The following is an 11276-nucleotide window of genomic DNA, read 5'->3' on the forward strand; positions in this document are numbered from 1 at the left end:
ATCCATCCATCCATCCATCCATCCATCCATCCATCCATCCATCCATCCATCCATCCATCCATCTATCCATCCATCCACTGAAGCTCTCTCACATGTAAAGTTTTTTTTTGTATTGTTACCTGTAAGCTGCCAGAACTTGATGTGTTTGATTCCCACAGTGACCAGTTTGTCCATCAACATGGGGTTACACTTCACCACAAAGATCTTCTCTTTATGACCTCTAAAGACCCCAAAAAACAGAAAAAATTGTTTTACACGACTTGAACTTTCCTTTATGTGAGAAAACTCTAATTTTCTAAAGCCAAGTAACAACCCAGTTCTTTTTATTTCCATTTCCTTTATTTAAATAAAAATACTTCAGCACACTGACAGAAAAACAACAACCTGAGAAAGTTCAAGTCAAACTTCAGAAATGATTAAATCCGGTACAGCTGTGCTTTAAATAATGCTGCTGTCAGAAAAGTCTGCCGTTTGATCTGGTACAAGGCGATAGAAACCAAAAGAACTAGTAAATGCATGTAAAAATAAAAAACAACACGTGTCTGAAATAAATTAATGTATAATCAGCAGCAGTTGTAGTAGTTAAACATTTGAACAATAGTATTATTTGCAGTACCGAGCTGTAGCAAGTTTCTCTCCTCTCTTCCAGTCCCAAACAACGATCGAGTGTCCGTCATCGACTCCAACAGAAACCAGACTCTTTCCATCAGCTGTCGAGACAAACACATGAACAGAGATCATCTGGGGGATCATTTTTTTTTATTAAATACCAAAACTTTGGAGTTTTTAACCAAAGACCAGCAGCTGATGTGAGTGTTATGAGTTTTGCAGCCAAGAAAAAAAAACCAAAAAAAAAACCTGAGTTTAACCAGCAGCTCGATTTTTACAGTGTTTTTTGGTGTTTTTAGAAAGTTTTAGCTCATTATGGAGACAACATGCTGAACATAACCAGTTAAGTCAAAAATGAATGATTGTCCACAAAAACCAGACTGAAAACAAAACAAGTAACCTGCTTTCTGCATCTCTGGAACTGTTCCGATTTTATTAAAAGAACGATAAATATCAGAAATGTTAAGTTATAGTTTTACTACTTTTTCGACTTGGTGCTTATTTTTGCGCTTTTTTGTTTTACAGAGTTTTGAATCTGGTTTCTGACATTAAAATGCCTAAAACTCTTTACAAGGAAAGTGTTTCGAATTGGGTCAACTAAAATTAGTGAAAAATAACATTTAGTTATTTTTAAAAAGTTAAACTTTTACAAAAACACATACTTTAGTATTGTCAACAAATATTGTCACTAGTTTTTCTGCTGTAGAAGTAAAATAATGCTGTTGTCAAAAAATAAACAGTTCATGAGTAAATAAAATGAAATCTGTTTGGACTTCTGATGTGGCGGCACGGTGGCACCGAGCGGTCGCCCGTCAGCAAGAAGGTTGCTGGGTCAAATCCTGGCCTTGGATTTTTCTGGAGCTCCCAGTTGTTCAACCTGTGCTGTACCTCTGATGATCTCGTTCCTAATCTTATCCATCCTTGTCACATCTAAAGAGAACCTCAACATCTTAATTTCTGTCTTTTTGTCCATGGCTCTGTCTCCAGACCATACAACACAGCTGGAGTCATAATTGTCTTCTAAACTTTTCATTTGACCTTTGATGACACCTTTTTGTCACAAATCACTCCTGAAACTTTTCTCCATCCACTCCATCCTGCCTGGACTCTCTTCTTCACCTCTTCACCACACTCCCTGTTTTCTTGAAGAGTCGAGCCTAAGTGCTCAAAGTCCTGCACCTTTGTGACCTCTGCTCCTTGTAGCCTCACTGCTCCACCGGCCTCCCTCCCTCATAGCAGGAACATTCACTCATGGGGACAAAACTAACAAATTGAATGCAGTATCAGACAACTTGTATATACATATTTTTTCTTACTGATATATGTATATATAATTTTATTGTCTCAACCGACAATTAAAGTTTGGCATTTGGAAATTTTTCAGTAATTTGAACATTGTAAGTAAAGCTTGTTTTATTTGTGACATATTTACATCACATTTGAAATGTCAATGGGGTAAACTAGTGTTGTAGTCAAGACCACCTAACCCGAGACCAAGTCAAGACCAAGACCAAAACTTTTGGGGTCTGAGCCCAAGTCGAGACCAAGACCTCAAGTCTTGGAGCTCAATCTTTTCACAGATTATCTATCTTATACTGTACTGTCATGACATAGTGACAGTTTTAACAAATATGTAAAAAACACATGTACTGCAACTTTAAGTTTGCTTTTGAATGAATGTACTGTATCAGCTTTTATAAATTTTCAAAGCTACATAACAAAGAAATCAGACATTCAGTGGTTTTTGCACAATAATTTTCATGTCATGTGACCCACTGACACAAAACTTGTGTTAAACTACTTTACTAGAACTGACAGATGAGGCACCCACATTTAGTTCCCATTTTAAAACATTTTCTAATTTTTCATAATTTATTTGTTCAAAAATCATGTTTTTTGCTCAATAACTAATTAGAAAATGCTTTACAATGAGAACTAACTGGTGTGTTGTGTGTCAGGTCTGTTAGAGTATTTTAACATTAGTTTTGTGTCAGAGGGTCAGATGATGTAAAAGATATTAATTTTTGTTTCTGAACAGTGTTTGGTTCAGTAATATGTTGACGGTCCCTAAGCGAACCATTATGTCTCAGAGGAGGGGCAGACTGAGCACAGCTGACCAAAATCAGACCGTCTGCTAAGTTCGGATCGAACGAGAGGAACACACCGCTGAAGCCACGGAGCTTGAATGTCCAACGTCCAACGTAAAACTAACTTCACCGCGGTAGAGAACCGAGGCTCCAGCAGAGCACGAACAGTTCAGAAACTATTTGAAATGAGAAACAAAAGTTATTTATTTACTGATTAAGTCGTGTTTTAGACTGTTTATTGTTAGTGAATCTATTCTGACCCAAAGTGCAGTTGTGACTGGTTCTGAATGAGGCTTTACAGCAGACAGCCCCTCCCCTCTCTTCCAGGTACTGCGTACCAGCACAGAATCTTTTAGTGGTACACAGTACCGAACCGTACCAGCTTACTTTCACCCCTGGTTGCAACGGTATGTTCTCCTGTCTGTATTGTTCTGTTGGTACAGAACCGCGTGCGAGTGAAAGGGGGTGGGCGTGACAGCGGTAACAGAAGCATGTATTTAGCAACGAGTCATGTTATCACTTGGATTTGAATCAGTACTTTTTGCATCAAATAAAAACAAAGATGTTAACAAATAAACTGGACAACATATCCTGATGCATGCTCAATAATCCAGGTAGAAAAATCTAAAAAAGTTAAATCTGGTCCTCTGGACATTCAAAAAAACAAAAAACAAAACAAAGCAAAAAAATCTAGAAACGTTTTGTCTCTCATCCAAGAGACTTCCTCAGTCTGAGGTGCTGTTTTCAGCTCAGTCTCTTAAATAGCACCTTCACAGAGTGGATCAACCAGTTTTGCTGCTGACAACCAAAACCAGCTGATCACATGCTCAAGAAGGACCATCAGCCTAACAATGGATCATTAGCACACTGATGGCTGTTTACTACTAACAGAGGGCTGAGTGATACTAGCAATCACAGCATTGTAAGAGGGGGACAGTTGAACCCGGAGGCCTCCACCCCTGTTTAACGATGGACGATTTCTTTTCACAAAGATGGCCTCCTTTACTCCTCTCTCAAACCATCGTTCCTCTCTGTCCAGGATGTGAACATCTTCATCCTTGAAAGAGTGACCGCTGGCCTGGAGATGAGTGTAGACCGCAGAAACCTGGTTTTGGTTGTCAGCAGCAAACTGGTTGATCCACTCTGAGAAGGTGCTATTTAAGAGACTGAGCTGAAAACAGCACCTCAGACTGAGGAAGTCTCTTGGATGAGAGACGAAACGTTTCTAGATTTTTTTGCTTTGTTTTGTTTTTTGTTTTTTTGAATGTCCAGAGGACCAGATTGAACTTTTTTGGATAAACTGGAAAACATTCTGGCAGTTTAGTGATATTTCCACAGTTGTGGTCTGGACTGGTCTTGAAATAAAATCCAGAGTCCTCAATGTCCGAGACCGAGACAAGACCGAGACCATCAACAAGTGATCTTGAGACCGGTCTCAAGACCAAGACCGGTCTCGAGTACTACAACACTAGGCTAAACTATCGCAGTACTCCTAATGGGATGCGGTGACTGATAACAAGATAAGAAGGTGCAACTGAACGCTGCTGATCTCATGCTGCTGATTATCTCATGCTGCTGATTATCTCATGCTGCTGTATTCACTCATACCTATCTACTCACCACAGACTCATGTTCGGGCTGCTGTTTAATACACCGTATTATTTTACATTATTAGTGTATATCTTAGATCCTTGTATACTGTTTCTTTGTATACTTTATATTTTGGCTATTTTTGGGTGTAACTGGGACTTTGAGTACACAGTTTCATTCCACCTCGTGTACCACATGTGAAGTGAATGACAATAAAGAAACTTGAACTTAAACTAGAAGCTGATTCCTCTGATTCTGATGTCACTACTTCTTTAATCCTCTAGGGGGTGCTGAACACATACATGTCCATATTTTGTGTTTAAAGTTAAATAGAAATTATAAGGTGTCTTTTTAAATTTGTACATCAATTTTTTTAGTTTTTGTAAAATTGCAGTATTGCCATTTCATCAATATTGTGAACCGTGTATGATGTTATAGGAGTCTGGAAAAGAAAACAGACCTGAGAAGCTCAGCGCATACACCCCTCTCTGATGAAAGCCTTTGAGCAACGACAGACACTTCAGAGTCTGGATATCCCACACATGGATGGCTGGGTCCCTCCCCACCTGCAGGCACAACACACCTGATCAGGTATGACAAAGCTTTTTCCATATTTGATCACATCTTGAAGAATAAATGCAGAAAACATTCAATAATGGCAGGCAGTGAATACAGGAAATGTGATTAAAATTCAAAAGAACACAGCTGCATCGTGTAGCCCTGATAAGACTCATTGCTGGAGAACACAGGTTCTAAGACCTGGTTTTAGTTCAGTTGTGCTCGTGTCACCTGTCCTGTAGCAGCATAGTCCTTCAGTGGGTGAATGCTGAGGCTTAGGATATCGTCATCATGTCCGAGGTAGAAGCGCTGGGTGTGCAGCTGCCGGTTGTACATCACAGCCACCGCTGCCACATGGTACACCACCTCTCCGCTCTGAGTGTAGTACAGGTTGTTCCTGCAATCGTAACCCCGGTACCTGCACAAAGACAGACAATAGGTAACATACTGGCTGTGTTACCATACTTTATGTCATGCATAACTTTTATTTACTCTGAAATCCAAAACTGGTCTGTGAAACATCGAGGCATCTACTGGCACCGAACCTAAAACTTGTTTGTTTGTTCTGTTCTTTTTTTAAGGAAATCTGTGAACTTAAGACTCAACTTCTTTCACAAGTGAAAATGAACAAAGTGCTACTTTACCCATGAACAAACTGCAGTCGGAGGCCTTGATCTGGTCCTTTCTGTCTCTTCAGAGATCCAACCTGCTGCTTCTTCTCTCTGCTCTGCTGTCGCAGCTGAGGTAGGTCCTCTTTGTACACCTGGACAAATACACACCACAAATATTACTGATCCTCAGTGTCCTGCTGATCAACACAAACCCCAAAGCATCTTCTGATCAGTTCTGAAAGGTTTATCAACTGAGCGGCCAACCCGTTGATCAAATCTGACTTAATGCACACCTTGTACGTAAAGCTACAACCTATTTTATCTGCAAGAGAAACGTTTTCTGTTTGTTTGTTTATTTGTTTTTGTTTTTTAAGTCTGGTTGTATAAAAATCAGAGTGACAGAATAGCTGTAATTGGCTTGAAAAGGATGGTTCCTCAAATATTTAAGGCCAAATTCTGAATCTCGCTTTTTTGGTTATTGTACAGAAACAAGAATATCTAAAAAACATGTTTTCTGTACTAAAGTACCCATAATATATAGGCATAAAGGTAGTATATGATTATTTTATAAAGATTATTGAGCATGAACCTTGATGTTTTGAACCACTTTGGCTATGGCTGCCTTGGAGGAGTTGACAGGGGAGAGGGCGGCCCCCAGAAACCATCTTATCACCAGAAAACTGGTCGATCCACTATGAGAGTGTGCTGCTTGTCGGACACAGTTTGTTTGTGGCTCCTCAGATCGATGAAGTCCTTTAGATGAAGGCCGAAACATCTCTCAACAACAAAAAAAAGAAACCATCCAGATGACCTGACTGAACAGTGTTGGATTTATACCTGGATTATTGAGCATGAACTTGATATTAGTGAACATGGCTGAAAATACACTGCCTGGCCCCCCCCAAAAAAAGTCGCCACCTGGATTTAACTAAGCAAACAGGTACGAGTCTCCTATTGGATAATTACTGCATGGACGATGATCTTTCAGCTGGCAACAAGTTATTTAACCCCAACTAGTGCAATGAGTTGCTTCTCATTTCTTAAACAACTTTGTCGAAAGACACATCGCGTGGAAAAGATGTCAGTCTGTTTGAGAAGGGTCAAATCATTGGCATCAAGCAGAAATTGTTTAAACTACAAGAATTAGGTTAAGAACTGTCCAACGCATTATTAAAAACTGGAAGGATAGTGGGGATCCATCGTCTTCGAGGAAGAAATGTGGTCTTGAAAAAATCCTGAATGATCGTGATCGGCAACTTAAACGTTTAGTGAAATCAAATGGAAGAAAAACAACAGTAGCACTCAGGGCTATGTTTAATAGTGAAAGTAAGAGCATTTCCACAAGCACAATGTGACGGGAAATCAAGGGATTGAGACTGAACAGCTGTGTAGCCTTAAGAAAACCACGAGGCTAACTGGGAAAAAAAGGCTTCAGTTTGCTAGGGAGCATAAAGATTGGACTCTGGAGCAATAGAAGAAGGTCATGTGGTCTGATTAGTCCAGATTTACCCTGTTCCAGAGTGATGGGTGCATCAGGGTAAGAAGAGAGGCAGGTGAAGTGATGCACCCATCATGCCTAGTGATCACTGCAAGATCTTAGTGAAAAATGAATGCAACACTGGATGGAAATAGATCTTGTGACATTGCAGAAGATTATGGAAACAATGCCACAGCAAATACATGCCATAATCAAAGCTAAAGGCGGTCCAACAAAATATTAGTGTGTGACCTTTTCTTTTTTTGGTGGCAACTTTTTTGGGGGGTCAGGCAGTGTATTTAGAAACATGTTAGAGGCATTTTCACTTATCAGAACTCTATCAGTGATAGTCACATCTTATAGACCAAAATTATTGGGAGTATTTCTACTTTAGGTAGGTTGTAGAAATGTGCCAAAGTATCTCAGCTGTACTGATTGGTTTTTGTGATACCCTGACCCACTAATTCAGGAAAAAATGATGTTGTGGCAACATTTTCTTTCACTTTTTTTTTCCTTTTTATCTTAATATATTATTTCTGGTTTTCATAAAAACTGGGAATTACATGATTTAAAGCCATCGTATTGCCAATGTTTAATTTTCTGCCTTGCTTTAACTGTAGCTACTTCCTGTTTGCTTACATTACCAAAACATCTCTTCAGGTGAAATATTTTTTATATCCTTGCATAATATGAACAATTCAAATTATTATCTTTTTGCATTTTTCTTCATTCTTGTGCACCAGATCTGACTCTGTATTATTTTCAGTGTTGGTGTGTCAGCGACAGTGTGGGTATCACTCAAGAGCATTCTTGAGACCACTACAAGGTGTATATATATATATATATATATGTGTGTGTGTATAAATATAGTATCTTGAGTTAACTCCGTCCTTGGCCATACTTCATTTCCATAGAGCGATTTCAGTCTCTAATGCAGGTTCTTACTTTATGCTGCTGGTTCAACGTTTTCTGGTAAGTAAGCTTACCTTAAGTAAGCCAGATTATTGAACACTCTTGTCAGTAGATATCCAGCCATCTTTCATGTTTCTCGTCTCAACCTCACGTCTGGTCTCTTGCAGTCACCGCCCTGCCTGCTCCACGTCTAGTTTATTCTGGCCTTCCAACCCTGGAAACGAGGACCCTTTTAGCTCTTTGAATTTTGGATTAAGGATTCCCCTCTGGATTTATTCTTGGACCTCTGCCTCCCCATGCTTGACCCCTGTTTCGCTTTTTGGACCACAAATTAGGATTGCCCCACTGTCGAAACTATTCACAGCATTAAAGGCCTCCCTCTGCAGATGCTCACCCACCAGTTACGGTGACACCGTCTCATCTAACCCAGACAGGTGGTGCCCACCTCAGCTGCCTGAGAAGATATTTTCTGTTATCAAGCACACTTCCTGAAACCTGCAGCCCACTAACTGTATTATCTCTGCGGACCTGTTCCCATGACATGGATCCAGACACCTGCAGCAGCTTCAAAACAATCATTTAAATGCTCTTGTTGTCTGGCTGAACTGTTGAATCCAAATACCTGGTTCTTGTCAGTCTTAATCTTTGTTAAAATAATTTAAGGGTTTTAAAATAATCCAAGTGTAAGAAAAGCGGTTATCACTGAGATTGTTATCTCAGAATGTGATCACGTAGTTTCTCTGCATGAGTGGAAGCTCAAAGTAAACTCTGAGCAGCCTACACGCCTGCTCCTTTTTCATGCAGAATATTCAGCTGAGTTTGAGTCAGCGTCTTTGAGCAGTCTGACGGTTCACTCCCTGGTGGATTGGAGCTGGCAGCACTCCACTTCCACTCCAGTTTTCCATTTACCAAACTGAATATTTCTGGATTGTCATGCTGGAGCAAAGCATTTTACAGCAGTGTTTCATAACCACCATAAAACAAACAAACAAACAACAAACATCTGTTGAGAATATAATATCCAAAATATGATTTATCATTTCATGCATGATATGTCTCGTGTCTGGACTGCTTTGTATGGCCACAAAATAATTGCGACTGTTCAGACATTAGTGAATGTGATGGATGGAGAGAATAAATAATAAAAGACAAAGAAGGAGTGTTTCATTTCATCTGAAATGAAAACTACATTAACATGTAACTGTGACTGGAATCAATACTTGCTGTTATCTCCTGTTTTTTTAATTCACTACAACAACCATGGAGAATAAAATTATCACCTGACTATAATAAAAATATATTTACATGTATTTTATTCCTGCTGTTTGAACACATAACTTGCAGGAAATTTTTTATATTGCCTTAATTTCATATTATAGAACTGATTGACATTTGTCACACAAATAATTACACTGTTTTGGGTTTATTATAGAAGCCAAAAAAACTAAAGCACTATTAATATTCAGTCTAAAAAAGTTAAGTCTGGTCCTCTGGACATTCAAAAAAACAAAACAAACAAAAAAAGTAGAAATGTTTCGTCTTTCATCCGAAAGACTTCTTCAGTCAGAGGTGTATTCAGCTCATTCTTATAAATAGCACCTTCTTGTAGTGGATCAAAAGAAGAAAATTACACAATAGTATTCTATGACTGTCTTTACATAATCTTATACAGTTTAAACATCAAAATATTGGCATTTTTGTTTTCTTTTAACTCAGTATGTCTCAGTATGTTTTTTCTATACTAATTTTAATTATAGTTTTAAAACAGAAACAACTTGTTGAGGCTTATATCTCAGTTTTTGCTTCTGTAAGCCTATAGATTGAAGCAACGAGCTGCCCTTGGCCCCCTTTCCTCCCCAGAAAAAAATATGGGAATCACCATGACAACTCAGCAGATTATAAATCTTTGGATTTTATTTTACGAAACGTGGTTTAGAGACTCCAGAGACCATAGGGCTCCAGAGGCCATCTTAGCATCAGCAAACAGTTTTTTTCCCACTTTGGAGCAGTGACGGCTGGTATCAGTGGGCTAAGAGGGCTAAGCCCTCCCTTCTGGCATTTACAATAAAGATGTTAAAATAAACAACTTAAAAATAACAAATTAAAAATAAATACATTTTAGAAGTAATGTCACATTTTGTTAAATTTACAGCAAAACTGGTGTCAAACCGGGCAGCACGGTGGCGCAACTGGTAGAGCTGCTGCCTCTCAGCGAGCAGGTCCTTGGTTCAAACCCCGGTCCAGGGGCCTTTCTGGGTGGAGTTTGCATGTTCTCTCCGTGCATGCGTGGGTTTTCTCCGGGTGCTCCGGTTTCCTCCCACAGACCAAAGACATGCATGTTAGGCTGATTGGTAACTCTAAATTGTCCCTAGGTGTGAATGAGAAAGTGAATGGTTGTTTGTCTCTATGTGGCCCTGTGATGGACTTGCGACCTATCCAGGGTGTACCCCGCCCCTCGCACAGTGATTGCTGGACATGGGCACCGGTGACCCCCGTGACCCAAAATGGAATAAATAGGTAAAGATAATGGATGGATGGATGGATGGATGGTGTCAAACCGCCTGGGGAAAATCCCAGGGTCATTCCAAAGGGCTAAATTCTGACAGCCCATTCTGTTACTGTTCCTTCATGGTTCAGAATGATTGACAGATGTTTGGCCACGACCCCTCGCTCCTCCTCACTCACTCTGGTACGAGGCAGACGCATTCTCTTCCCTCTCCTGTTCTCCTCCTGCTTTTTTGCTCTCTGTCTGTGTATCGGAGATCATATTTTACACATCTTCCGAAATGATAACTACTGTCATGGATCTAACCAACTGGATTTTCGACGCAATTGACAAAATCCTTTCATGAAAGTGACAGGGTCTTGGAGAGCCCTCATGTTCTGTTGAGAATTTCAGGAGGACGCCGAAGACATATACAAATGGCTTTATGGTAACAGGTTTCCTGCTTTTTGGAATTGGCTGGTTCCTGGTGTATCAACATACAGAGAAGACAGCTGCAGCTAATTTGGCCCTCAACAGGCTGCCTGCTTGTGAAGGTTTGGTTCGTGCTTTGAGAACTCAAAATCAGCTGATTTACAAGCTAAACCATGAGATGGAAGTGATTTGTGAGAATCACAGGCCACCTGTGGCTTCTGGACTCGCCAGCATGAAACGACCTTGGAGGGGCTCGTAAGCACGGACCAGTAAAATGCACCCTATTCTTGCCATTTCAGACCTTGGACGTATCAGTAAAGACTCAAGGCTGACATGAAAAATAGTCTGCCTGATAAAAATCAACAATTGTGGCTTATCTGAAACTGACTCCCCGGTTGGCCTCGAAACAGGCTGACTTATCAATTTCTCCTGGGAAATGTGTAAACTAAGGAAAAGCTTTGTCTATCGTGTAGTGAACTAAGCCTCAGGTCAAATCTGGCCCTGAGGGCCTTCCT

At 39.9% G+C, this 11276-nt stretch overlaps 1 protein-coding gene across 4 annotated transcripts in view; it reads right to left on the reverse strand.

The window, feature by feature from the left end:
• The window catches only part of LOC119419791 (echinoderm microtubule-associated protein-like 6), a 134242-nt gene that overhangs the window by 53937 nt on the left and 69029 nt on the right, over nucleotides 1–11276 (reverse strand). For all 4 annotated transcript variants that reach the window (XM_037687187.1, XM_037687177.1, XM_037687184.1 and 1 more), the window contains exons 15-19: nucleotides 5489–5607; nucleotides 5076–5262; nucleotides 4747–4852; nucleotides 617–710; nucleotides 120–220 (exon numbers count right to left, since the gene is read on the reverse strand). In XM_037687187.1, coding sequence (XP_037543115.1) covers nucleotides 120–220; nucleotides 617–710; nucleotides 4747–4852; nucleotides 5076–5262; nucleotides 5489–5607 — 607 coding nt within the window. The remainder of the gene's footprint in view (nucleotides 1–119; nucleotides 221–616; nucleotides 711–4746; nucleotides 4853–5075; nucleotides 5263–5488; nucleotides 5608–11276) is intronic.

This window comes from Nematolebias whitei, chromosome 1, assembly GCF_014905685.2.
Source record: "Nematolebias whitei isolate Nwh7 chromosome 1, NemWhi1, whole genome shotgun sequence".
Lineage (NCBI taxonomy): Eukaryota > Metazoa > Chordata > Actinopteri > Cyprinodontiformes > Rivulidae > Nematolebias > Nematolebias whitei.